Below are 27993 nucleotides of genomic sequence, written 5' to 3'. Positions count from 1 at the left end.
CGGTCATTAACACTCTTAAAACTACCTGGGCACTCCCAGGACCAGGGAAGCACCCTCAGACCTGGGCACTTACCCAATGAGCACACTCAAAAGGCTCCTGTGGAAGTCAGCGCCCACGGCCCTTCTTTGCCCCCCCCAAAGCCCCCCCCCCCCCACCAAGGACTCACCACCTGCGGCTTGCTGCAGCACTTGCCGGCTGGGGCAGGCTCATCTGGAGCCCGGGCTGCCTCAGGGGGCTTGGCCTCAGCCGAAGGCATATCCACTGGTGCTGGGGCAGGAACCTCGCCAGCGTGGAGGGTCAGCATATACTGCTTGGTGACATCCTCGAGTGACGGTGCCTGCAGCGTGCAGTGGGCCCTGGCCGGGAAGCCCACGGGCTCCGGCACAGCCACAGGGGGGCCAACAGAAGTCGGTGGCTCAGGCACCACGATAGGCGTGAAGGTGGCGGGCACACTCGCATGGCGAACGTGTTTGGAGGATGGTCGGGCCCGTGACAGGTTGCTGGTCTGGTCCTCACTGCCTTCCTCTCTCTGTAGTTCCTGGTGACTGCTCCGGGCTGGGCGCTTCTTGGAACCCCGTCGGATGAGCCGTGGGGACAGAACATCAGCCAGTTTAGGGTCAAGGTGGAAGTCGCGGCGGCCAGTGGAGGAGGCAGGTGGGGTCTTGGGTAGGGCCCTCTCAGACTGTGCCCGGCCCCTGGCAGGACTGGGTTCTTCTGGTTCTGCCCGCCGCTCTGCCAGAACGGGCTCACTGCTAGATGGAGGCAGCATGGGCTCGACTTCTCGGATGGGCTCCCCTCCCGGGCCCTCAAATCCAGGCCCGGCCAGCTCCCCACGACGGCTGGGGTCACTCAGAGATTTCTTCTTCGGGGCTTTGCCAGCAACCCTGTCGTCCACCACACACCCCGAAGCACCAGGCCCCTGAACAATACTCTGAATAACCTCCTGGTAACCCTTGCTCTCTTCACTGCCCACAGACCAGTCACTGTGGCCACTGGTCAAGCCCTCGTCCACAGCTGGGGCCGCTGGAAGCCCTGTCTTGGGGCTCAGCGAGCCCAAAAGGTTGCTATCCACGGAGAACCCAGAGGGCTCCTCGGAGGTGGCAGCCCGGTGGCGCTGTGGAATTGGGTCACTCAGAGACCGGTAGGCCTCACCTGCCTCTCCATTGCTCAGTTCAGTCCCACCAGGGCCTGAAGGAGGGACTTTGCGTCTCCGTCGGAGGGCACCTGGTGTGGGAGGGGTATCAGCGGACACCAGGGCCCACCCTCCCAGACTATCTTCAGCCCCAGGACCATGGTGGTTGGTCTGGGCTGAGGACGAGGAAAGGGGTCGCCACACCCCCGTGGTACCCAGGCTGCAAAAGGCTGAAACAAGAGGCTCAGGGTCTGCCCCAATGCCCTCATCTGTCAGGCTAGACTCGGGGCCAGAGAGCTCCTCCTGGGACCGCTGCCCTTGGGTCATGTCTCCTGCCCAGACAGGGCTTCCAGGGGGGACATCACTTCCGTCATCCTGCTGGGCACCCATTCGCTGGATCTTCTCAAAAACCTGACGGGCCTCTTGTACATACTGATCCTGGACAACCAGGGGCAGTGGATCCTCCTCGGCACTTGGGCCCGCCAGCAGGAGCTCAGAGGAGCTGGGCTTCAGGGCGCTGGTGCGGGATAGGCGGCGGGCCACCGGCTTCTCAGAGCAGGTAAAAGACTTTGCCCTCCGAAGGGTGGCCGTCAAGTCTTTGAGTGTGGGGCGGGTGCCAGGTGACGCTGGGGCTGGGGCAGGCGTGGGTCCAAGTTGTGCCCTGGGGCCACCTGCTGCCGGTGAGTCTCTGCCATCTAAGTTGGGGCCGCTCCCGAGGTCACTGGGGCGCCCACCGGGCTTTCGGACCCTGAGCTCTGAAAGGTCTGAGCGAAGGAAACTGAGCAGCGTCAGGGTCTCTGAGGCAATATCTGGATTCGACAGGGACTTCCGCTGCCGGCTCTTGTCCAACTCCAGTCCTCCATCTCTCAATGCCCTCGTGGTGCCCACAGGTCCCTTGGTGCGGGTTCGAGGCTGGGGCCTTAGGAGGAGCCCCTCTCCAGCTCCAAAGCTAGGGGAGCGGTACATGCCCCAGCCCCCAGAACCCCGACTAGCCCATGGGTCCTCATCCTTGAGGGTCTCCGTGCTGGAATAGCGGCTGCTACCGCGGGAGCCTGCTGGGCTGGCTAGGTATGCAGGAAAGCTCACCTTGGCCACGCGGAAAGCTCCCCCCACAGTGTCAGACATGGGCCGGAGTCCCTCCTGAGGACCTTGTCCACAGGGAGGCGAGCCAGTACCCCACTCCCGGGGGCCTTCCTCACTAGAGGCTCTTGGAGATTTGGGGGGCTCAGGACTCCTGGCTCCTTCAGCTGAATCCATGCTGCCCAGATTTAACCCATAACTGTCTGGCCTACAGTCCTTATCCAAGAGAGAGCTTCCAGGCCTGGGTCCCGGCCTCCCTCCCCAGCGGTGGCCGCCCTCACCGTCCTGGTCCTCGTCACTGCCCGAGGAGTGGCCTCCGTGGTAGGCCGGACTCTGCGCCCCGGGCGGCGGCGGCGGCGGGACCTCCTCTTCCTCCTCGCTGGAGCTGGCAGCCGGGCCGCGGCTGACAGGATAGGAGGAGGCGATGGAGGAGGAGCAGGAGCAGGAGGCCCGGGCCCCGGCCTGCGGTTGGGAGAAGCTATGCCAAGAATGTAAACCATCCGCCGGACGCTGCGCCCGCTCCTGTTGCTGCTGCTGCTGCCGCCGCCTCCTCCCCTCGGTCCCTGGGCCGGGTAGCGGCCGCGCGGAACGCAGGCCCGCCAGGGGGAAGCACGTCCGAGGAGGTGGCGTCGGCGGTTGCCGGGGCTCGCGGGCCGGGGGCTCCCACACGGCACCGTCGGGGCTGGGCGTCCCCGAGGCCTCAGAGTCGGCACTGGGCCGCCTGGAGCCAGGGCCACCGAAGAGCTTGCGCATCTCGGTGACGCTGGGCCAGGCGCCGCGCGCCGCGCCCTCCGCCGCTTCTTCCGCGGCCCCGGGGGAGACGCCCCCGTCTCGGGCCCCTGCGTGGTCGTCGTCCAGGCGCGGCGCGTCGAAGCGCCGGGAGAGCTGGCGCACCGACGGCGAGAGGCTGCGGAGCGGGCGCGGCTGCGCGGGGGCGGCCGGGGGCCCCGACGCCAGTTTGGACACGCGCCGGGAGGGCTGGCCCGGGACCGACGCGGCAGGCCGGCACGAGGCGCGGCGCCGCAACCCGGGGGTGTCCGTGGCCTCCTCCTTCGGCCCGGGCCCGCCGCTCCAGCGTTCCAGCAGCTTGAACGAGACGCTGCGATAGAGCGGGGACCGGGGCGCCCCGTCCGCCATGGTGGCAACACTCACTCTGGGGGGGCTGGCCTCGGGGAGCCGCGGCCAACCCCCCCCCTTGCGCCCTCGCCCCGAAGGAGCGCAGCAGCCGGGGTCCGAAGGCCTGGGTTCTGCAGCAGCAGTGTGAGGGGATTTGCGGGGAGAGGGCGCAGAGACTCAAGCAGAGGTTTTATCTGCCGCGGCTCAAGTTTCTGAGGCCGCGGGCGGCATCGGCTCCATCCAGCGCGGTCCCTCCCGCCTCAGCGCCGACCCCCGGGGCCGGCCCCCTCTTCGGCCGGGGCGATTCGGAGCATCGCGGCCCGGCCCGGTCCGGGCAGGATCCCAGGGCTCTGTTCCTCGGCTCCGTGCCCGCCAGCCGGCCTGCCTGCCTTCCCTCGCGCTCCCGCTCCGGCTCCCGCTCCCTCCCTCTTGGCTGCTCGCTCCGCGCTCCCTTTTGTTGCAAATAAACTTTGTGGCTGAGGAAAGGGGGTGGGAGGCGGGGCCTCGCGCCCAAAAGAGGGGGTGGGCTCCGGGCGCGCGCAAGGCTGGGAATCGGGATTTCGGGGGGAGGGAATGGGGGAGGAGTCGAAGGAGAAACAAGACTGCTTGAGCACATGCAGACCGAAGCGACCCTCCACAGGACCCCTTCTGGAACCCATTGGCCAAGCTGCCCCCCAAGGACTCGCTCCGACGCACGAAACCTCTGAGTGTGGTCAGCTCCGCCGACACACAGCCGGGGCTGCGCACCGACTGCGGTTCAGACGCTTCTGCGCGGTAACACCTTCTGCCCAAGGAACCCCAACATGGCAACCTTCGACCCATAAACTGGTACACACCGACATTCAGGTACACCCAGAAACACTCTTCCAGGAGGAAGGGGGCGGGACTCGCCGCCAGGGGGAGCAGTGAGCGCCACCGGCCGACCTGGGCGCTTGCGGCTCCCTGCCCACCCCTCCACCCCGCCCAGGCCACGCCCCCCACCCGGCCCTCCGCCGTGAATCCTACTGTCACGGAGACCCGGTCAGCCTTCCGCGCCCCCAAAGGCCCCGCCCCTCGTACCTCTGCGGCCTGTCCAGCTCTGACCCTCCCACATCGTTCCAGGTGCTCCACCCTTTGTGGCCACTCCCCTACCCGCCCTCACGTTTCCCGCCGCCCACCCTAGGTCACGCCCCCCCACCTGCCCCCGCCATCTCGGAGGCCCCTCTCCTCGATGCTCCGCCCTGCGTCCCCCCGCCCCTCCTCCTGAGCTCCGTGATACGCGGCTCTTACGCCCTCTACCGGCCGGATTCGCCCACCCCGTGGAGTCCAGGACAGGTAAAGCAGTTCCCAACACCAAAAAATGGGAGTGTTGGGAAGACTTCATTTCCTTTACTTCCTTTCAGTGCTTTCCTAATCTCTTCAAGAGCCATTTCAAACCTAGTCCCTTCGCAAAGCCCCTTTGGCCTCACACACAACACGAGCTTCAACGGAAACGCCCTTGACTTGCCACTGCCAAACCGACACGCCTACTTGCGGCCCTCCACCCTTCTAACAGAGCGAGCGGGTCGCCTCTCTGGCTTCAAGCTGATCCAACCTTGGGCTCGCCTTGCACCTCTGTCCCTGTCTGGCAAGGCTCCCATTGTCCCGGGTACTGGGGCCTTCCCCACCCCCACCTGCTTCTGTGAGGTCCCATTCATCCTCAGGGTCCCAACTTAAATGCAAGGCAGTTCCTTGACATCTGAATGAACCAATGGGGATTTATGGAGTGCCTTGGATGTACGGGTAATATTATTTCATTCATTTTATTTAATCCTAGAACCACCCTGTAGGTAGATAATATTGCCTCTTTTCTTTTTCTTTTTTTTTTTTTTAAGATTTTATTTGACAGAGAGAGAGACAGCGAGAGCAGGAACACAAGCAGGGGGAGTGGGAGAGGGAGAAGCAGGCTTCCCGCGGAGCAGGGAGCCCGATGTGGGGCTCGATTCCAGGACCCTGGGATCATGACCTGAGCCGAAGGCAGACGCTTAACAACTGAGCCACCCATGCGCCCCAATATTGCCTCTTTTCTATGGGTCATGAAGGAGATTTAACTTTGACCACTGTCAAAGTCAGAAAATGGCAGTGCCTTCAATGACTCAAATTCAGATTTGAGGAGCTTCAAACACCATGCTCCTCTAGTCTTCACTGGTCCCAGATCCCTGATGAAGAAGGGGCTTCTCTCTCCTTGAGCCCCCAGCATCCTCTTCTTCCTTCTTGGGCCTGGGCTCACCTTCCCCAGGAACAGAGGATAACCTGGTCTGACTCACACTCCCCTTGGCCCAAGAGGACTGTGGCTGGGCCTCACTAGGCTGGCAGGCCCTGGGAGCAGGAGGCCGTGGTCCGGATGAGAGGGGCAGGGATGGGCATAGGGCAGGATGGTAGACACTGAGGGATTGATTGACTACTGCATGAGAAAGGGAGGACTCAGCCAGGACCTGGCACCCTCCCTACTGCTTCCCTTGGGTCGTGGCAAATCCCTGTAGGGAGAAAACTTCTCTCTGAGTGGAGACCAGCCTCCTGTAAGTCCCTCACCTCTGCCTCAGAAGGACATCTCTCCTTCACTGGGGAATTGATGGCAAGGAAGAGAGCCCTGCCTGGCCTAGTGCCTCTCTCTACCTCTGCCTTGCTGTGTGACCTTGGGTATATCCTTACACTTCCCTGGGCTTCAGCTGCCTCATCTGAAAAGTGAGGAGTGGGTCTAGATTTCCCCAAAGGTATCTCTCTACCTCTATTGAAGTCAGACTCCTGTTTGTTCTGGAGTGTTTTTCTACTCTTTTGGTGGGGGGACCCTCATCCTGGGAGTCACTGCTTTCCTCCAATAACAATGGTCCCTGCCATCTGAAATTTGTACTTTTCCAAACTCTTTCACATCCTGTCATATTTTGTCTTCTTATCAGTTCTGGAATAGAGGTTTTTATTCCCGTATCACAGGTGGGCAAACTGATGGACAGGAGCAGAGACTCAGGTCACCTCAGCATCCTGTAGCTTGGCCTGGAGGTGGGCTGACTGGGGCCTCTGGATCAGCAATTCCCCTTGGTGGGGAAGGAGGGTGTTTAAGGATCTGGGCTGGGCCTCCACCCAATGGGACACTTACCCAATCAGAGAGTGGCTTGGCTGCTTCCAGCACCCCATGAGTCCTCCCAGCCTCAGCTCCTTCTGACTCATGATGAGACAAATCATCTTCCAGGTACAGAGGGACCCTGATTGTGTTCAGCCCTTCAAAGATTCATCTAGGAAGTGGCTGGAAACACTGGGCACCAAGGTGGAGAGAGGAACACTGTGCTGGGAGTCTAGAGCTGGGCCCAATGCAGGCACCCTCAGAGACCTGCCAGATGACCCTCAGTAGGTCACTCTCAGGCTCCTCACCTATGAAAGGGGAATGAAAACATTAACCCACCTACCCAGTAGTCATGGTGACCCAGCAAGGTCAGGGCTGTAAATCCCCTGGAGAAATCAAGATAGTCAAGTTGTGATGGTCCTAGTCATGTCCAGTGATGGGCCTTGAGTACTTAAGAGGGAAAAAAAAAATGAGGAGTGAGAGGACCCCAAGAAGTAATGAGCTCCAGGAAGGAACTGTCTTAGGGGGAATCGGGCTCCTGACTCCATTCCCAAGTCAATTAGAAATGACCTGAGATTGTCGCCTTTCCTGTATGATTAGAACTCAAATGCATAGAATTGGATTATTTATAAACTTTTGTTCATGACACATTCTCACCACTTGTTTAATTGGCTCCCATCACAAAACAAAACAACTAGGACTTTGACAGTGTCATACATCTCATTACATAGTTTCCCTAACCCATTCTGCTGCTCTACCACCCAGGATAGCCGTTACCTCCTGTGTTCCGCATGCCCTTGCTTTCCTTTTTGTATAGTTTTGTTGCATCTGTGTATTCCTTCAAAGTATATAGTTTCATTTTAGTTGTCTTTATCAAAAGGGATCTTGCTGTGTATAAGTTTTTTGAGACATCTTTGTACTTAATATTATACTGCTTGGATTATCCATATTGTTACACATGGGTAAAGGGCATCCTGGCTGCAGGTAATATTCCAGTGTGTGAATATAGCACAGTGTATTCATCCATTCTCTCACGGACGGGCAATGGAGTGTTTGCAGGTGTTTGCTCTCGTGAATGGTGCTGCTCGGAGCACTGTGCAGGACACCATGTGCACATGCGCAGGAGTGCTCGGGGTAACGGGCCAGGTGACCGCTCAGCATTCAAGAGGCATTGTCAAGCTAGGATCAAGTACCTCTGTGTTTTTTGTTTGTTGGTTGGTTTTAAATTATCTGTGTTTCCTTTTAGGTGAAATGCCTGTTTTTGCCTCTTCTATTGGGTTATCATACTTTTTTGTACTTGATGATAATTCAGCCCTAACTTTTCCATGCGCAGTACCCCTGGTGGCTTAGAGAGGGCTGGTAGTATTATCACTGTTTTACAGGTAAGGAAACAGAGGCTTAGAGAAGTAAACTGGCTTATTCAAAGTCACGAAATCAGTAACAGCCCTTCTGCACTGAGCTAGTAATACCTTCTGAAACCACTGGGCCTCTGCTAAGAAGCCTTCTCTGCCCCTCAAGCTGAGTCACAGCCCCCCTGATCCTCAGCATCTCTCAGCCCCTGACCATTACATGAGATTATAGTCTCCCTAGTGAGGCCTTCCTTGCCCCCAGCCCCTCCCTTTTTTAAGATTTATTTATTTATTTTAGAGAAGGGGAAGGGGAGAGGGAGAGCGGGAGAGAATCTCCAGCAGACTCCCCACTGAGCGTGGACCCCGAAGCAGGGCTCGATCCCATGACCCCGAGATCACGATTTTAGCCGAAACCAAGAGTCAGATGCTCAACCCCAAGAGTCAGAAGCTCAGCTGACTGAGCCACCCAGGTGCCCTGCCCCCTACCTCTCCTTATGTTCTTCTAAGCTCTCCTCCCCTGCTGTAATGACCCAGGGTTATGTTTATTTCATTACTGCCATTCTCCTCCATCAGACTAGGAACTCCCTGAGGACAGGGACCCACTGCTCAGCATGATGCCTGGCACACAGTAGGTGCTCAATAAATGTTGTTTAGTGGTTGAACTCTTTCCTTGTCTGTACCCTCACCCCTCCCCAAGATTCTTTTTGAGGGTAGGGTCTGGGTCCGTGGAGGAGCAGAGAGAATGTGTGTCGAACAAATGAATGAGGGAGGGAGGAGAAAGCTGCATCTATTCCTAGGACAGATCCAGTGCCCCTGGGCTTTTCCAAAAGGACAAACCCTGGTCCCTAACTCTCTGGCTCCTCCATCTTTGGCCCTGCCCCTGTCCTCAACCTACAACAGCCAACACTCACAGGTCTCCTGTCATAGAAGCATCTTCCCTGGACCTGGCCTCCCTGGGAACCTTCTCTCTTTTCTTCTCCACCCATCACCTCCACTTCCTCCCCCACTCACCCAGCTCCCCTGCCACCATCATTCAGAAACCCCCAGGCTTTGACCTGCCACATCTCTGGCTCCCCCTCCTGCCCAACCCCTTAATGGAGTTCCCAGGGTTCTCTCCAGGCCCTTCCTTCTTACTCTGTCCCTCAGGAAACCCATCCATCCCTTCAGCCTCCAGCCAAAAGCGGCATGACCACTCCCCAAGCTTTGCAACTTTTCTAAGCCTTCCTGGGTATCTCCAGACCCTGTTGACTCCTAGCTTGTCACCAGGCTAGACCCTGGCCCCCACCCCAGTCCAGGACACTGCCTGGCCTCCGCCTAGGTCTACCACCTTAGGATAGTACCCGAGTAAAGGGATTCATTTGGCTATGGCTAACAAGAGCCCGAAAAACTTGTGGCTTAGAAAAGATAGACATTTGGGGCGCCTGAGTGGCTCGGTTGGTTGGGCCACTGCCTTTGGCTCAGGTCATGATCCTGGAGTCCCAGTCCCACATCAGGCTCCCTGCTCAGCGGGGAGTCTGCTTCTCGCTCTGACCCTCCCCTCTCTCATGGTCTCTATATATCTCATGCTCTCCCTCTATCTCATTCTCTTTCTCAAATAAATCTTTAAAAAAAAAGAAAAGATAGACATTTATTTCTCTCTTGTGCAAAAGTCCAGATTTAGGTGGTCCCAAACTGGAATGGTCAGAAACCCAAGCTGTTTCTCACGGTCCAAGATGGTGCTCCAGCTGTCATGTCCCCATTGTAAGCAGAAAGAAAGGAGGGGAGGCAAAGGACAGACACTACCTCTCTTTTACAGACATTCACCCCCTCCCCATATTAAATTGCCTTAGGGTACTTTGCTTATCTCCCATTACCCAAGATTAAGTTACGTGGTCATACTTAGCTGCGAGTAAGGCTGGGAAATGAAGTTTTCATCCTAGGAGACCACGTGCCCAATTAAAAGAGAGTTGATATTGTGGTTGGCACTTAGCTGTCTCTGTCATAACTTCCTAGGGGGTCCCCAGTTACTGGGACTGGCTGAGGCAGGTGGACACTTGGAAGGCAAGTGAAGAAAGGAAAGGGAGGGCGGGAGGATGGGAGAGGTGGAGGGGGGCACCTACTATCTGGGTTAGAGAAAGGCTGTGTGACCTTGACACATCAATTCCCACATCTGGGCCTGTTTGCCCGTCTGTAATTGGAGGTACTGTAAGGATTAAATGAGAAAATGTGTATACAGCACCCTGTATGATGCCTAGAACCTGCAGAGCCCAGCAAATGGCCACTGCTGTCATTGTCGTGGCTCCCTGGTGCTTTCCTGGGCTGGCACCAAGCCTTTGCCTCTCTAGCCCTGCCAACTCTCCAGCCTGGTCTTAGGCCACAACCCTCCTATCCATCCTCCAACAGCCTCCATGCCTTGGGCTGTGCTGTTCCCCGCACCAGGAACAACATGGCCCTCTCATCTTCAGTCTAATTATATCCACTCTTCAAGCCCCAGCTGCACCACTCTACCCCCCAGGAAGTCTTCCCCAAGCCATGAGAATAACCTTAGACCCCTGGGAACCCATGTGCTCCCCCGACCCCTCACCACGCTCTACCTCCACACCTCGGTCTATATCCCCTCTGTCTCCACCCCAGCCAGCAGGCATCCCCAGTGTGATCCCCCATCACGGAGTGTGCTCTGGGTTAAAGTGAGGAGAGAGAGTGGGGGGTGGGGACAAAAGGAGGGGAAAGGAAGGGGCAATTCAAGCTTCCCAAATGGCACTTGAAGTCCCTCGTACTGGCATGTAATAAATGACTTCTCCTTCTTACAGGAACAGCTGGGGCTCATGGATTATGGCCCTTGTTCTGAAAAAAGTGTGCTGAGTTTGTTTTTTTGTTTTTTCTTAAAAGACCAGCTGCCTCCCAGGTGAAGGAAAAGGAAAAATCCTCTGCTCAAAGCCCCTTGTTTAGAAACCTCCTAGGCCAATTCCTAGAGAGAGACTCTGGAGGAACTTGGGTGCACAAAAGGCAAAATCATTATGATAGTACCATGCATTGCATGCTTACTATGTTCCAGGCATTATTCTAAGTTCTTTGCACATATTAAATCTCACAACTACTTTACAAGATTTACTATTCCCATTTTACAGCTAGGGAAGTTAAGGTACAAAGGGGCTAATAACTTGCCCAGAGTAAGACAGCTACTAAGTGGTAGAGCCAAGATAAACACCAAGGTGACCTGGCTCTGGAGTCTTTACCCTTTATGCTATTCTGCCTCACAAAGGGAAGCTGGGAATGCAATTTACCTGTGGCCCACAATTTCCACTCTTGGAAAAGTGACCAAAGGGTCACAGTTCTTGGCAGTCTGCTAGGATGGTCATCTGCGACTCTCCACGGGGCTCAGCCAGCACTGTGGGCGAGGCCCTCTGCCTTCTGCTCGCCCATTCCCCTACTCCCCCGTGACAGGCAGCTGACCAGTCTGGTCTCAGACTCGGAACGAGACACAGGGTAGCTAACATCTGTACTACTTGGCATGGCATCGCATTGTATAGGGAATAGACCTCTTCTGACACTTCCTCACGTCTTTTCACTGTGACCCAAAGAATCAAAGTTCCTTCTGTCCAAATTGTCAGCCTCTTCAGAAGGGCATTTTGATGGATTCCCAAGGTGGGTTGGGCCTGGTTTGCCCCCTTCCTCAGCCAGCTGCAAGCACTTCTCTGACATGACTATGGAGTTTAACTCCGGCGGAGTCCTTCTCTGAAGGGCCCCATGGCCCAACAGCCTTGGAGATGAGACAAGGCTAAAAGCAAAATACTAAGTTATGCAGTCCTTCCTCTGCTTTCTCTCCCCTCTACCTTCTGAGAAGGTAAATTTTTTTGTCATGGCTGGTTTGTGTGCAGGGTCTGAGTGGTACACCAGCAGCCAAGGGCAGGCTAGACTGTTCTATAGGAGGAAAGCTGAGATCTGGGAGGAGGGAACAGGGACTGGAGGAGAAGTGAGGGGGGATGGGGTGGGCGGGGTGGTGGAGATAGGAGGAAAAGTTGCAGAGAGGATGAGGAGCTGTACAGGTGGGGCTGAAAAGAGGGGTGGGTGGGAAGAACAGGTAAAGAGGCCTTATGTGGTGGAATCCCCTTCGCTGCCTCCTCAGAGATCTTCAGTGAAGATGCCTTTCCAAAGCTTTTGAAGGCTCAAGTCTGTGTTTGAGATGCCTCCATGAGATGGCCTCCAGCAGCTTCCAGGCACCCACAGGCCAGAATGATGGAGCTGGGAGGGCAGGAGCAGAACCCATGGAACAGTCTGTCTTGAGACTGGTTGGCAGGCTCCTGGCCACGGGACCTCTGCATCTCCATGTTGCAGCGTCCTGGTGGCCCTGCATCTCTTCAAGCTGTTGACTTCTAGAATGAAGCAGGGTTGAAGGGCTATTTCCCCTCACTTGGGGGTCCTGGTGGAGGGGTCCTCAGACTCCCAGGAGACCCTGAGGCTGAAAGAGGCACATTTGAAGAGGTAGGTGGAGAAGAGGTAGGGTCTGGGTCTTTTCCTGGAGTTCAGTGCTCTGGTCCCACCCACACCACCCCCTCCTGGGCTTAACTGAAACTCACTGTTGATTTACCGCCAGATTCAGCACATCTCTACCTTTGGGTTTTATACACACACAGTGCCTTCCATCAGGAGCAGCCTTCTTCTCTCTGCCTTTTGGATTCCTCCCCAGCTCAAGCTCCACCTCTTCGAAGAAGCACTCCTTGATTCCTCCCTCTGCTGAGCCCCCACAGCCTGGAACATCTGAGCCACTCTTGCCATTGTCTGGAGGGTGGCCATGGGACAGCTCTTGTTTTCTCAACTTTCACACACAGGAGGCCATATGCCTGCCCCCCACCCCAGCTCTCTCTACCCATCTGCCCCAGGGCAGAGCCTAGCACAGGGCTGGCCCAGGCTGTAGGAACATGCTCCCACTTCTATTGGCCGACCTCCCACTCAGCCTTCAACACCTGGTTCAGATGCCGCCCATCTCCATCCCAGGAGATCTTTCCTGACTCCTCGGACTGGATCATGGGCATCCTCTATTTACCCCTCCCTCCCCACCCCCCACCCCCCGAACCATGCTTCTCTCTGTCACAGCCTTGATATCACTGTGTCAAGTATCTATATGTCCAGTAGTTGGGAGCCTATATGGGGCAGGGCTAGGACCAGTTCTCCCAGGGCCCCAGAATCAACCCAGGCCCAAGGATAAGGTGTAGGTAAAGGTTTGCTGAATGAATGGAACATCGCACACCTCCAGAGAGCTCGTATTCATCCCCTCAAAATCCAGCTCAAATGCTCCTTTCCAGAAGCTCTCACTTCTTCCTCCCATCTTCCCCCAGTCCCTGGATTGGTGACTCCAAAGCATACAGTATACTCCTCAGTTACAGTACACGCCATACTATAGTTTTGTGAGCAGCTTCACATGGCTTCCCTGACTCCAGGGCTGACTGGCACCTTCTGGAGGGCCAGGTCCAAGCCTGTCTCTCTGTGTCCACAGGGCCGGGTCCAGAGCAAGGGCTCAATAAATAGTCATTGGTGAGATTCTGGAGTCTGTGGGGGACCTCATTCCATGCCCAGCTGAGCTAAGCTCTAATTCTCTGCATGGTTTGGGGTTGGAGGGGTTTGGTGTCCTGCCCCAGTGGACTCAGTGACCCTGTCGCTGCCACTTGGCCGTGAGCTTCTGTAGCAGCTCCTGGGGCCGCTGGCGGAACTTCTTCTGAGTGAAGTAGAAGAGAATGGGATCCAGCACGCTGTTGGCACTGGCAAAGGGCCGCGTGCCCTTGTAGGCAGCCGCAAAGGCCTCCAGCACAGGGCAGGGGACACCGGCTGTGGAGCGCACTGCCAGGTAGGCTGTCTTGGTGACATGAAAGGGCAGGAAGCTGATGGCAAAGGCGGCTGCCACCACCAGAGCCATGCGGGCCGCCTTGCCACGCCGTTCCCGGGCCACCGGCCCTACGGGGCCATCCGGGCGACAGAGACGGCGGGCCAGGCGGCAGTAGCAGGCCAGCAGGGCGATAAAGGGCAGCAGAAAGCCGATGACGGTGAGGGCCATGCCATAGGGCAGATAGCGGGTGGCCAGGGCGGGTGGGCTCAGGTCGTAGCAGACGGTGCGGTTACGCTGGATGCCTGTGGCAGCAAAGAGGGCTGTGGGCAGGCACTGGGTCGTCACGGCCAGCCACACGGCCCCGCACACCAGCCAGGCGGTGCGGCGGCCCCCACGCTTGTGCCAGGGGGCCAGTGGGTAGCAGATGCCCAGGTAGCGCTGGAAACTGATGCAGGTGAGGAAGAGGATGCTGCCGTGTAGGTTGGCGTAAAAGAGGAAGCGGACCAGGCGGCAGGCAAGGTCGCCAAAGGGCCAGTGGTCGCCTTGGGCATAGTTGTAGATGAGCAGGGGCAGGGAGCAGGCATAGAGCAGGTCAGCCAGGGCCAGGTTCAGGGTGTACACAGCTGTGCGGGTCAGGGCCCGGCGGGACGTGCAAATCTGGGCAATGACGCAGGCATTCAGTGGCAGGCCAGCCACCAGCACCACTGAGTACACAGGTGGCAGGAGCAGTCTCTTGAAGTTCTCTCGGTAGACGCAGGTAGTGGGCGGGGAGCCCAGGGCCTGGCCTGTACCATTGTCCCACTCCATGGCTGCCCGATTATGCTTCCTACATCCAGAGAGGCTGGGGAAGCAACACACAATCTGTCAGTAACCACACTCACTGACCATCCAGTAGGCCCCTGTCCCTCTCTGGGCCCTGATCTCCACCTGAACCATCTCTGATACTCACCACCCCACACAGCCCTCACTTTAAGGAAACCTGGAATACAATAAAGCTCAAGCTTGGGAAAAATCCAGTTCACTTTATAATATTCATTTCCCACCAACCTTCCTGGTGATCTTCTACTCATCCTTCAAAAACCCTAGTCAAATGTCTCCTCTGGAAATAGAGATTGACAGACTTTAGTTTTTTTTGTTTTAAACCTTTTTTTTTTTAAAGTTTTATTTATTTAAGTAATCTCTACACCCAACATAGGGCTCAAACTCATGACCGCGAGATCAAGAGTCACACACCCTTCTAAGCCAGCCAGGTACCCCAGACAGACTTTAGTTTGAATCCTACCTGTGCTACCTACTAGCTATGTGACCTTGGGCCAGTGATATACTTTATCTGCGTCTCAATTTTCCTATCTGCAAAATGGGGGAATGATACACCCATCTCTTAGGATGACATGAGATTAGAGGTACTAAATCAAGCTATGCAGGGCTTCCCCTGGGCTTTTTGGAGTTTGGAGATTATGGTCATGGTGAGCCTGCCTGTCTTTCTCTCCTATACTGGTCGGAACCTCCTGATGAGAAGTGCCAGGTCTGATGCCCCTCTTTGTCTGAGAGCCTGGTCTGGGGTCCAGGGCAGAGAAGGCCCTGGTAATGCTTAATTAATCAACATGAACAGAACGTCCACACATTGTGAGCTGACAAAGGACAGCGCCCACCTCCTCAGCCTGGACTCCACCTTCCAAAACCATGGTCCTTCTTTTGGCTGCAATCTTCTTATCTGTAAAATGGGGGGAGAAAGTGATTCAGGAGTTCCCTAAGCATCCTTCTGCTTGACTTGAGGCTACAAATGCCTGTCTGGCCTAGCTGCTGGGCCACAGCACCCCCTGGTGGCTAGAGTGAGAACAGCGTTCCTGAAGGCAAATGGCTGAGGACCAGCCAAATCTACGGCTTTTTTTTTTTAGATTTTATTTTTAAGTAATCTCTACACCCCAGGTGGGGTCCGAACTCACAGTCCCCCCCCCCCCCCCCCGCCAAGACCAAGAGTCATGCACTCCACCGACTGAGGTAGCCAGGTGCCCCTACTGCTTGCTTTTGTTTTGTTTTGTTTAAAGATTTTATTTATTTATTTGAGAGAGAAAGAATGAGACAGAGAGAGAGCATGAGAGGGGGAGGGTCAGAGGGAGAAGCAGACTCCCTGCTGAGCAGGGAGCCTGATGTGGGACTCGATCCCAGGACTCCAGGATCATGGCCTGAGCTGAAGGCAGTCGCTTAACCAACTGAGCCACCCAGACGCCCATACTGCTTGCTTTTTATAGAGAGGAAAATACAGCACAGCGAGAGTCTGTGGTGGCTCAGTCTTACTCAGTGAGTTAGAAACAGAGCCAGAACCAGAACCCAACCACCTGACTGAGAGGATGCAACTTAGTGTAGCCCATGGACATGGAATGTAGAGGTTATAAGCCCAACTTCAGAGCGAGGCAAGCCTCATTCAAATCCTGGCACCCCTGCTTCTGTGTTGTTCAACCCAAGGCATGTCACTTGCCTTTTCTGCGTCTGTGTTCTTATCGGTAAAACGTGTCATAAGCCTCGTATACAGTAGGTGCTTAATAAATGCCATGCTATGCTGTTGTATCCTACATTTCATCCCTCCACTCTTCCCTCAGGTTTTGGGGGAGTCAGCAGCACAAGTGTCTTAGGGGGTTCCCTGGTGAAGTTAAGTCTGACTTCTTGATACCTACTTCCCAACCGGCATGTCCACATTTACTGGTGTCCAGAGAGAATTCACAACTTAAATCCAATGGACCTGTAAGACCAAGCCTTTGAGATAGTGAGTCAGATCACCCCCCTCCCTGTTAATAGATGGGAAATACTGAAGTGAAGAAAAAAACATGAAGTCCTTCAAATGCACACAGAACAGGATAGAGGGTTGAGGCCAAGTATATGGGCTCTGGTTCAGATGCCCAGGTTCAAATCCCAGCTCTGCTACATGTGAACTGTGGGGCCTTAGGCTCATTATTAGACTTCTGTGCCTTGGTCTCCCCATCTATAAAATGGGATCACATAGTACCTGCTTCATAGGGTTGTTATGAAGATCAGTGCCTGGCACAGGGCAAGTGTTAGCTGTTCTTAATGTGAATATACCCTGCTAAGTCAAGTTATGAGATTTTTCAAAGTTATGTTAGAGCAAAACATAACTACCCAAATTAATTTCTTCCAACTTTAAATTTGATTCTGGTGAAAATATTTTTCCCAGATTCTGGGCACCTGCAAAATGAGGTTTGGATCTCTAGTCTGTATCCCACATGCCATATTATCTTTAATTATGAAAAACCCTTTGTGGGGCTTCAGCCCATGTGCTAGGAGTGCTGGGTGCTCAGCTAGTCAGTTAGGCATGGAGGGAAGTCAGAGGCAGAAGCTTTGGGCAGGCCCCTCATTATAGCCAGGAAGCCAAGATTAGTACAGGCAGAGAAAGTTCATTTACTCATCTCTTCATTTATTTGTCTGGACCTTTCTTTTATGTATGTATTCATTCTCTTGTTTTCTTTTTTTTTTTTTGAGATTTTATTCACTTTTTGACAGAGAGAGACACAGCGAGAGAGGGAACACAAGCAGGGGGAATGGGAGAGGGAGAAGCAGGCTTCCTGCTGAGCAGGGAGCCCGACACAGGGCTCCATCCCAGGACCCTGGGATCATGACCTGAGCCGAAGGCAGACACCTAACGACTGAGCCACCCAGGCGCCCCCATTCTGCTGTTTTCACCTGCCAGGCATTTAAATGCATACTTACTGCCTGCTGGATGCATGCAGGCACAGTATATAGATGCAGGTGTAGATAAAGATATAAAAATTATACATACACATATGCTAGTCTGAAGAGGGAGACCAGTGTGAGCCACAGGATAGAAGAGACTTTTCAGAGGGGGATGAAGGATGGAGCATGACCCAGGGAGGGTATGGGGGTTGAGAAAGAAATCCCTGGGTGGAGAGGGGTGTCCTCGGGTGGGGAGGAAGGTAGAACAGGCAGGGCTTGAGAGGAGAGCAGCCTGCTAGGGCAGATGGTCATGGTGAGGAGGAAGAAGCGGGTAGAAGGAACAGTGCTGTTTCTCCGAACTCTTGGGAGGCCCGTTGTCCTCAGATACCACCCCAAGAGAGAGCTGTCTGCCTCAGGTGATTGGAGGCTCCAGATATTTTCTGCTCTCCACTCCCTGGTAAGACTAGTCCTCTTGGAAGGAGGCAGAGGCTACGCGAGGAGAAAGGCAGGCCTGGCTGTCCTCCTGGCTCCCTAATACACTCTGCCTTCTGAGGCCCAAGGCGGGGCGGGGGCTGGTCCTGAGGGAGGGCTCCCTTGGTCCCTGCCTCCGTGGCTGGCATTGGCTCCTCGAGCTCTCGCGGCTGTCACTCTTTCTTGGGCTCTGAGCCCTGGGCCAGCTCAGGCCCTGATGTCTTCCTGGGCTCCGGCCACTCTGACTATGGTGGGGGGCTTTCTAGCAAGTGGCTCTGACGACATCCTTCCCTGCATCCTTCGGCCCTTTGAGGAGAAGCTCCAGCTCCTGACGTTCAAGCTCCCTGCCGAGCCCTCCAGCCTCATCCAAGGCACCCCTGGTTGCGCCCCTCCGCCCCCTCCTGTCCTGCCACACCGTTCCTGAGACACCGACACTGCCACACGACCATTCAAAGCCAGAGATCTAGACTTCCTCTCTGGCCTCCCCATCTTTGCAGTTCCCTCCACACAAAGTGCCATTCATCCTCTGTCTGTCTGTCAAAACACTAAGTGTCCATCCAGCTCCAGATCCAATCTTGCTTCTTCCTTTCTGGTCCTCCAGCTGGGTGGAGTCCCTTTATCTGCCCCCACCCCCCAACACTGCGACCTCCTTTAGGTCCTGCCCAAAGTCACAGTTCCTTGTGTCGCACCCGTGCCCACCTCATACTGGCCCACGGTGCCAAGACGCACCAACACTCACAGGCAGCCTCCTGTCCCCGAAGCACCTTGGTGGCCTCAAGTGCGTTAGCGCAAGGGAAGGCCAGACGTGAGGCTCTCCACTCTCCTGCCCGCAGCCCAGGCTGCAACACCTCCGATGGGGCGGGTGGCTTCCTCTGTTTCCTGGCAGGGCTGTCTCTGACTGAAATAGCCCCTGCGGGGGCCACCCCCTCCCTACCATCCCCAACACCAAGGCCTGGCGGAAACTGGGGCCTAGAGGAGCAAAGAGGCGGAGAAAATGTCTCCTTCCTGGAACCCTCCCCACCCCAGCAGAGGAAAGACGGTGATGAGGCGGGTAGAGAGGTGGGGGGAGAACCAGAGGCTGCTGGTCAAAAGCCATTCCCACAGACCCAGCAGCTTCTTTTCTCCTCAGCCCTCTCTCAGTCTTCTCATCTGTCAAATGGGCACGTTGGTGATTAAAGAGCTTTCGGCTCCCCCTTTAGCTGTAACACCCAGAGCGACCTTCCAGTCACTCACTCCCCCAACCATCCCTTTCTCCATTCATTCAATAGCTCATTCACTGACATGTCCATCCCTCCACCTGGCAATCCACTTAAGCACTCAGTTACTTGGTCACCTTCTCCCTCCCACCTTCCCTCTCTTTCCTTTTCTCCAAAACCATTTATTGAACACCCACTCTGCCCTCAGATCCTCCCACATACCTCCATTTAGCACTCACTGTCTCCTTCCACATGGCAGGTCTGGAGCTACTGGGAGTGATGGGTATGGGTTGTGGGGATAGAGGTGATGCCCCTGAAAACTCACCTGAGTGAGAGTCTCCCTGCCGGTGCCAAGCCCTTTTCCCACCCCTCCTCACTCCCAAACCAAGACTCACAGCTGTTAGGATGGCCAGAGGAAGTGAGGTGGCTTCTCCTTTTCCCGAGGAGGCCGGCTCCAGTAGTAGAGGCAGCATTTGAAGGGGGTGACCTGGAGGAGGTAGGCTTTGATTGGGAGCAGCTAAGGTAAGTAGGGGAGGGGGGGACAGGGTCGCACAGGGAAAGAACACTGCCCTGGGCATTTGAGGTCCAGGTTCTTGTTCTACTTTGGCCCTGACTCACGGTGTGGCCCCTACTCACAAGCCCCTTCCCCTCTCTGAGCCTCCTTAGTAGAACGTGGTCATACTGGCCACCAGCATGTTGTGAGGATGACCTGCCAGAGTGAGGGAGGACCCTTTTTACCCTGGAAGGTGTAAGCACTGAGCTCCCACCCAAACCCATTTTACAGGCAAGGAGATTGGGGAACTGAGTTGGGGCCAAAACTTTGGGTCCAACTGAGAAAATTCAGGTTTTAACTGCTGGGAAACACTTGGTCAGTTGTGCAAGGATTGAGTACCTTCCGTTTATTCAGGTCTGTGCTAAGGGCTTGCTTGTGCCTGTTGCACGTGTGGCCTCCTGTTCTGATTTTAGTGCTGCTGGAGCCCCGGAGGGCAAGGAGACCCGGCTGTCAGCCCAGCGACCAGTCCTTTGCTGGGTTCCCAGGACAACCTCCAGTGGTCACCCCTATCACAGTGTCTGTCCCAAGAATGGTAGCAGCTCTGAGGGCTTCCTGGAGGTGTCAGCCTCAGGCCAGGGCTTGAGTCTGAGTTCTTGCTATCTGGGTGGGACCCAGATGAGAGAGCTCAGATCTTGGGGGTTATGGGTACACCTAGGACAAATGACCCGGAATGGCTCCTGGAGAAGACATGTCTGTTGCTGGGCCTTAAAGGGCCAGGGGGGCTTGGGTGAATGAAGAGAGAAGAGGGCATCTTAGGCAAGAAGCACACAGGTGGGGAAGGAGCTGACCCCTATGTGAGAAATGAAGAACAGCGTAGCGTGGGATGTGTCGTGTGAAAAGGGGCCTGGTGGGAGGCCTGAGGGGGTTGGCCCGTTGAAAACCTTCAGAACACAGCTTGAGGGGGCTGGCCCTGCTCCCAGGCCTGCCAGGGCTCCGGAGTCCAGCTTCAGCCCTTCCCCACCAGCCTTTCTGGCCCCCAGGCCACTGTGTGTGCTGTTTCCTCTGCCTGGGATGCTTTCCCCCCACTTTCTCCGAATAATCCCTGCTTATCCTTCCTGTAGTTCTCACGTCTCATTCTCAAATGAGAATGACTAGTGGTACCTGCCATCTAGGAGGTTGTAGGACATAAATGAGACTGTAGGGGAGGCGTCCTGGCACATGGTACTGACGCAATACACTCTTGTTAACTGAATGAATCCATTCCAGGCCCAGCCTAAATGCCCCCACTTTGGACTCCCTCTGCCCACGGCAGTCCACGCTAATTTCTGGGTCCTCTGCACCCAGTGTCATTTCTTAACAGCCTCCCCTCTGCTGGGGGTTTTCTCTGCAGTTCCGGGCGGGTGGTGGGCGAGAGTGTTCTCTCCATTCTACAGATGAAGAAAGTCTCAGGAAAGGTCAGTGAGTTTCCCAAGGTGTCCCAGCCAGGGCACATTTCAATACAAATTCCTTATCCCTGGTTTCCCTGAAATCCATGCTTAGAAGTTCAAGGCGGGAAATTCCCAGAGGATTGTCTTTCCTGCACTGAGGGCCTCTGGCCATGAGATGGTGCCAGCAGACTGCCTGGGATGGCCAGTCTCAAGCCTTTTGCTGGCTGCCCCGGGGTGGGGGCTGTGCGGCAGGTCTGCATATCGCCAAGGCCTCCCCTCTGGGGCTGGCACTGAGCAACCTCAGCCCTGGGCTCCCAGCCTCAGTTCCTCCTGACCCACTCCCCAGCCTTTCTGCTATTTATTCCCATATCAGCTCAAGCCCTGTTCTCAGAGCCTCACCTGGTCCATGTGGCTCACAGGAGCCACTGGGGACATTGGCAGGGGGACAGGGCCAGTGGTGAGCCCTGTCCATCTGAGGTAGAGGCCCCGGGAGTGTTGCCCCAACACCAGGCATCCACCACCCACCTCTGTTCCGGGTACACCCTTGGCAGAAACACAGAAGTCCCTCACTCCGTAGAAGGGACAACCTCTGCCAGTTTCCTTTTTACAGTTCAGGCAACACGTGGGATTGGTTTGTGCCCACAGCAGATGCAATTCAGGATAGACGTAAGGAAAAACTGGCAAGGGTTGAAGCTCCTTGGGCTGCTTGGATCCTATGGCCTCAGGATCCCCTTTAGATGACTCCCCTTTAGATGATTCCCCATCCCTGCTCCCAGGCCCTCCTATCTGGAAGGGATGAGGAGGCCAGAGGCAGGAGCTGGAAGCCTGAGTCACTGCCTGCCAGCCAGCCAGGAACCAGCCCAGACCAGGCTGGATGTGGGAAGAGGGCTCCTAATCTTGGCCTGCCTGCCTGCTGGGAAATACGGCCTGGAAACCCCCTTGCTTGGCCTCTGGCTTGTGAGCTTAGCATCAAGGGCACAGGATGACAGGGGTCAAGACTCAGCTTCCTTCCCCTGGCGAGTCAGATAGACTGGGATCCATCACCAACTTACTGAGTGACCGGGGTAAGCCACCTACTCTCTCTGAACCTGGGTCTCCACATGATAAACAGGTCATGGCGCCTGCCTTCTAGGGTTATTATGCCCTCTGCTACAGTCACCAACCCAGTCCCGACCCAGAAGCAGCCAGCCTGGGGCAGGAGTGCCCCTGGAACCCGCCTCAAGCCAGCCCGAGGCCAGGTTCCGGGCGCCAGTGCCCCTGGGCGCTGAGAGGACAGTTGGCAGGGGGCCGCGCCCACCACTCCTGGAGGAATTTGGGGTTCCCCCCTCCGTGGTATCAGGCCAGCTGCGAAAGCAGGCAAATCTGGTAGGAGACGGGCACGGGGGGCGGGGGGGGAGCAGAAAACTTGATTTCTCTTCTCTTTTTCGACTTCCCCTTCTTACCTCCTACTCAACAGGAATTAAAGCTGGAACTGAAACAGCCATTTTGAGTGCAAGGAAGGAGAAGCTGTAGCTTTGGGGAATTTGGGAGTTGAGGCTGCTTCCTTCCATTTCTCTCTGGCCCCTACAGGCTGAGCACAGAGGGAGCCTGCATCTCCTGCACCCCGGCTGTGCACCAGGCCCGTCAGCCGAGCTCATGGAATCCCACCGAAAGCTGGGCAGATGTTCTTATTGGGCGCTGACCTCACGTCATCACTGTGCAAAATGCCCCACCTCGTTCACTCTTCACAGTTTCCACCTCTGCTTTACAGATGAGGAAGCTAAGGCTTGGCAAAGTTAGCAAGAGGTTCTCTCTTAGGAAGGTGAGTGAAGAGGTCAGTGACCATGGTGGCCCCAGGTGGGCACAGGGCTGAGAAGGCCCAGGGCAGCCTCGGGGCTGGGGGATTGTGGGGGAGAGAACAGGGGCCCGGAATGTCCCAGGGATGGGGCAGCCCCTGACAGAAGGAGAGTCCATGGTGCCGGCTTTCCGAGTCCATGCCCATGGGCTGCCGCACCTCCCGCCCAGGGCTCTGGAAGATCCCAGCACCTTCCTCTTCGCTGGAGCAGTGGTCCCTCATGAGAGGGTCTCTGTTTCTTGCCTGGACCCCGTTTTTGAATTTTTTTACTCCTCCCTCCCCCCACTGAAGAGGTACACCGCTTGGATTCCCCTTCATGCAAGAACCTGCTGTTGACCTGCAAGAAGTCTAGTTGGCTGACAGCCTCTATTGGTGACTTCAGGACCCACCCATCCTCCCAGATAACCAGGCTCCAGTTCTCTGGGGAAGAGAGGGCCCAGGTCCAGCTATCTGGCCTGCCCTGCAGGCAGTCGCTGTTCTCCTCCGCAGTTCCTTCCACCCAATTCCCAGACTGCCTCTCATGATGATGGCCTGCCTCCTGTTTTTCCTTGGGGGGATCCCCTCCTTCCCCTCCTCAAGTCTTGACAATCTGGGAGTGGTGGCCCTGTGACCTCGGCCTGTCCATGAAAGAACAGTGGGCTCCTCAGGCCCTGTAACTGGCTCAGGGGTGGATGGGTGACCTTCGCGGGGTGCCTCAGAGTCCATTTTGGAGATTTTGCTGGAACACTGGGGAGGAGGCAGGTTTTCCACGGGGTTTGCAAAGCTAGTTGGAAGTGAGCCTGGAGCTTCTAGAGCCAGGTGAACTATATACCAGCTACTGTCCTATGCATTGTTGATACTAACACCAGGAAGGAACTGTGCAAAATAAAGCCAAGGGATGGCAGAGTTGAGAAATGAGAATATACAGGTTTGCAAGAATACCACTGAGTGCCTGGTTCCACTCACGCCTAAAGCTTTATCTTCCACTGGACTTTCTGATGGCATGAGCTGAAAAATTCCCTTGTTGCTGCAGTCCATTTGACCTAGGATTCTGTAATTTAAAATCAGGAGTCATGCCTATAGACCTGCACCTGCTCCCTCCATGTGTCTCCTCTCCTCTTCCACATCACATGTTCACAGGGTCATCCCTGGAACCCTAACATCCCTTCAGGGGAGGCTGGAACTAGCCATGTACCTGGAGGCCACCAGCAGAGGGGCTGGTGGGGACTGAGGGACTCTCAGGTCAGGCCTGATCCCCATGGGGCTGCGAGGGAGGCCCCCCAATTCATTTCCCCTGAGGGGAGCCCCTCTTCCAGCAGGAACCAGAGTAACCACTGTGTCATCTCAGTAGCTCCTGGGAAGGAGCCTGGAAAGCTGGAAATCCAGCTTCTAGTCCTGGATTTATCACGCACCTGCTGTGGGACCCTGAGAAGTTCACTGCACCTCCCCAAGCCTCACTTTCCTGAGCTACTTCACGGTAGCTGTGTAGTTTCTTGGCCACCGAGCTAAGTGCTTTTGCTGCAAGATCTCATTTGCTTTTACTACAGCCCTGCGTGTTGGAGTGTCTTATCCCCATTTGCAGACGAACAAACAGGCTTAGAGAAAGCTGGTGGCTTGCCTAAGGTGACGCAGTGAGTCATGGCAAGCCGGGACTAGGACACAGAACTGAATGTTGATAAAGTCTGTGCTCAGGAAGAGAGGCAACATTCCTCTGTGTGAAAACTGAGGCCAGAGAGATTAGGAACTTGCCCAAGGTGCACTGTAAACCTACCATGCCACCCTGCCACTCAGGAACACAGTGGCCTGAGATAGGACACAGAATTGGGGGCCAAGAGTCAGGGCAGAAAAGACCAGCCTGAGAGTCAATGTCAGCCAGACTCCCTCCCTTCTCTAACTTTGTTAGGAATTGGGGACAAAGTCTGCTTTGCCTTTGGGGTCCCAAAGACCAGTACAGGCTCCAGCTCCCTAGTGGCACTGGGAAATGTTGAAGGAGTGAGCCTAGTCTGTAAAAATGAGCCACAGGGCTCTGTCCTTGGTGCTGGCTCGATTAAAAAAAAAAAATCTTTGTCTGGTTGATGACAGGGAAGACTTGTCAGGGGGAATGAAGGTAATGGCTGCAGGAGTAGCACGTCTGCACCTACCTGGGTCCCCTAGACTCCAGCTCTCAGGAAGGGCAGACCGCCACCACTGCCTGAGTGTTCACTGTGGATTGTCATCCTTCCCATTTCAGACACAGACCCTAAGGTCCCAAAGGTAGGCAGCTTTGTCCACAGCTCTCACAGGTAAGGTCTGGGTGTGGGGGAAGTCTCAGAGAACCTCTTACCTCCCATGAAAGGCAGCTCCCTTGCCTTGCTCCTGCTCTGACCATCCCCAGCACCTAAGTCCACCTGGCAGAGAGAGGAGACCCAACTGGGCCCCAGAGCCTAGGGGTCTATGACAGGGCTCTGAGTTCTGGACTCTCAGGGCCAGAGGGGCCTTAAGAGAATTTGACCCAGAGCTCTCCCCAGCCCTTCAGAGGAGGAGGCTCCCTGAAGCCTCTTTGACAGGACTTGTCTGGCCTCTATTTGCATACTTCCCATGACAGGGAACTCACTCCATCTCTCCCAGGCCGCTACATGCCACCATGAGAAAGCTCTCTGAGAGATGTGCCTCATCACACAAAGCCCTGATCTCTGCCCCTAGCCACTGTTTCCCCTCCCCAGTCTGGCCTGCTTCTGGGGTTACAGAGCTTGGCTGCCCCCAAGTCCCAGGACACCCTGCAGAGAGTGTCCCACGATTCATCAGCTGGTCCTCATTCCAACAGGCTAAATCCAGTGCTCTTGTCCAGGCCCAGGAAACCTCGTGGTAGAGCTCATAAACCAGACATGAGGCCAGGGAGCCATGACCATTTCCAAATCTGAAGACAAAACCCTTTGCTTGGGGCTTGTAAAGGGGGCATGGTCTCCTTCTTACCATTTTGAGAGGATAAACCTGAGCAATCCCCCAAAGCTTAGTATCTTGCCAAGGCCACCAATCAGTTGGTGGTCTTCCAATTGGCCAGAGTGCCTTCCACCAAACCCCAAATCCTCACCCTCAAACATCAGGCATGTAGGACTGGGGTCCCATTTGTGGCCAACCTGGTGTGGGAGGAGCCATGCTGTGTAGGCATCTGAGGGGTGACCTGGGAGGAGGAAGTCAAAGGCAGGGCAACCTCCTGACTCAAGGGATCAGCAGTGACACAGGCAGTTCCTGCCGCAGAGTGTGTTGCTGTGTGTAGCGTGGGTATGAGGACCACTGGGCAGATGTCACCTCCTTCACGTGGCCCCTCAAACGATACATTCTCCATGAGGCCTTCCCCCAACACACTAGCTAAAATGGCAACTTCCCACCTTAGACATGCGCACTTCCTACTCCCCTTCTCCACTATATTTTTCTCCATAGCATTTATCATATTTTAACATATGATTCTGTTCATTTGTTTGCTTACTGTCTGTTTCCTCCCACCAGAACATAAACTCCACCAGGGCAGAGTTTTTTATGTTTTATTCACTACTACATGGCCAGTGCTTAGGATGGTACCTGACACAGAGAAGATACTCAATAAATATTTGTGGGATGGATGGATGGATGGATGGATGGATGGATGGATGGACGGACGGATGGATGAATGAATTTCTGGGCGTGACTCAAGAATGTCTACACAGAAAGGACTTAGGGGCAGAAATGTGACTGGGGGCAAAGGGGACTATGTGTGATATTATGCTTGTATCGCAAACTACAGTTTATACTTACAGTAGATTTACTGGCTGTATCAGGGGCTGATAGAGACTTCAAAGCCACCGTGGGTCTCCTCTCTCTGGCTGTATATGTGAGAGACTCAGGCTGTGAATAGTCCCAGCTGAAAAGGGTGAAGAGGACATGGCCTGGTGGCCCTGGGCTGCCTGCTTCTCCCTCCTGCCCTGTCTGAGGTCTTCCCTGGCACCCCTCCCCTGACACTGGCCCTGTTCCATCCTGCTGTCCTCCCAGAGTCTCCCAACCTCTACACCATCTCTCCCTCTGCACCAGGGCCTCTGATGTGGAGGCCTCCAGCACCCTGGGCCAGCATCTTCCTGGCCACACTCCCTTCTCTTGCCAGCCTGGAGCTCTACCTAAGGACCTGGGGTTCCTGTGAACACAGCCAGTCCGTGTGGATCCCTCAATCCCAGCACCAACAGACTGCTTGGTCCTGCACTGTGGAGTTGTGGCTGGAGGATGTGACTCAGCAGAGAGCCCTGAGGCCCCACCGACTGGGTCACCACCCCACTTGGCCGAGTCCCCAAATTTCTGACTGTCCTGGAACAGTCCCTCTCCCATCTCTTCCAAGAGCCTTTGCCCCATTTTTCTTGTCAGCCCTACCCTCAACCCCAACAGGCTTCAATTCCTCCTTCAGAGCAAAGAGTGCCATTTCAGAAGGGCCTCCTTCAACTTCCTGGCCATCTAAATAAACTTGAATCTGTTCTGGGTCTCTCATTCCTCCTAGGCCCCAGGCGGCCTCCTGCAGTGCTGATCCCGCCCTCTGCCCAATCCTTCCCCTCAGCCCACAACACACCCCATCCTCTCATGCCACCAGCTGTGCTTCTTCCTTCATAGTCCAGCTTGTCCTTGAGTCCTCTGCCTCCCATCCTCCCTCTCTGCCCTCATTTCTCACACCTCTACAATCTGTCCAGGACACCTCACACAGGGAGCCTTTGGGCCAGCTCAGAGAAGAGGGGTGGGCACCCTGTCTTTCTAGGTGAGGCTGGCGAGATGGGACCCAGGGAACCAGTGACAGTCTGAGCTCCATCCCGAGAAAATCTCAGAGGTGATCTTGACATGGGAAAAAACAGGCCACTGTGAGGTCACTTGGGTTTGACATCCCCCCACCCCTGAGGATGATACAGGGCTGGGGGAGGGGAGCTGTCTCTGTGACTTCCAGGAATGGGCCTGGACTCTTCTGGGAATTTGAAGTGGGGCTCAGGCTGTGCAGTGGCACGTCCTGAACGTCTGTTTAGGGGGCAGCTGGGGATCCTGGAGGGGCTACATGAGAGGACAGACACCGTGATACTGCTCATGACATGGGCTTGAGAAAACATCGCAAAATAGTAGGGGCTGTTGATCATGGAACAGGTGAGGGTGGGGGGCAAAAGTTCCCCCAAGCTACCCCCCAGCATCACCCCAGTCATAGGAAATATGAGGATTCATTCCAGAACAGGTCTCTGCTCAGAGCTCCCTGGAAAACCCAGAGTTCTTCAAACCCCGTTAATGGGGTTTCTTCCATGTGGTCCCATACACCCCCCATTCTATCCTCCACCCAAGGTCAGTTAGATCCAACTGCCCATTCCTGGCACCTGCACC

General features: G+C 55.5%; 2 protein-coding genes and 1 long non-coding RNA gene across 4 annotated transcripts in view; 1 reads left to right on the top strand and 2 right to left on the bottom strand.

Annotated features, from left to right (window-relative positions):
* Window positions 1–3523, bottom strand: part of ARHGEF17 (Rho guanine nucleotide exchange factor 17) — a 55915-nt gene extending 52392 nt beyond the window's left edge. For both annotated transcript variants that reach the window (XM_078058524.1, XM_036119476.2), the window contains exon 1: window positions 168–3523. In XM_078058524.1, coding sequence (XP_077914650.1) covers window positions 168–3350 — 3183 coding nt within the window. In that variant the 5' untranslated portion in view covers window positions 3351–3523. The remainder of the gene's footprint in view (window positions 1–167) is intronic.
* LOC118552809 (uncharacterized) lies at window positions 3518–27117 on the top strand. The gene is made up of 3 exons (XR_004925698.2): window positions 3518–4175; window positions 22398–22629; window positions 26756–27117. It is a non-coding gene; the product is annotated as an uncharacterized LOC118552809 (long non-coding RNA).
* On the bottom strand, window positions 7052–19274 carry P2RY6 (pyrimidinergic receptor P2Y6). Its single transcript, XM_036119486.2, has 3 exons — window positions 18452–19274; window positions 15207–15268; window positions 7052–14395 (listed from the first exon to the last, which is right to left on the bottom strand). The coding sequence occupies exons 1-3, from the start codon at window positions 18806–18808 to the stop codon at window positions 13375–13377; spliced, it is 1440 nt and encodes a 479-aa protein (XP_035975379.2). The 5' UTR covers window positions 18809–19274; the 3' UTR covers window positions 7052–13374.
* Window positions 27118–27993: the final 876 nt, after the last annotated feature.

Source organism: Halichoerus grypus, chromosome 11, assembly GCF_964656455.1.
Source record: "Halichoerus grypus chromosome 11, mHalGry1.hap1.1, whole genome shotgun sequence".
NCBI lineage: Eukaryota > Metazoa > Chordata > Mammalia > Carnivora > Phocidae > Halichoerus > Halichoerus grypus.
The sequence above is the reverse complement of the archived record's forward strand: the minus strand, read 5'-3'. Positions and strand labels throughout refer to the sequence as shown.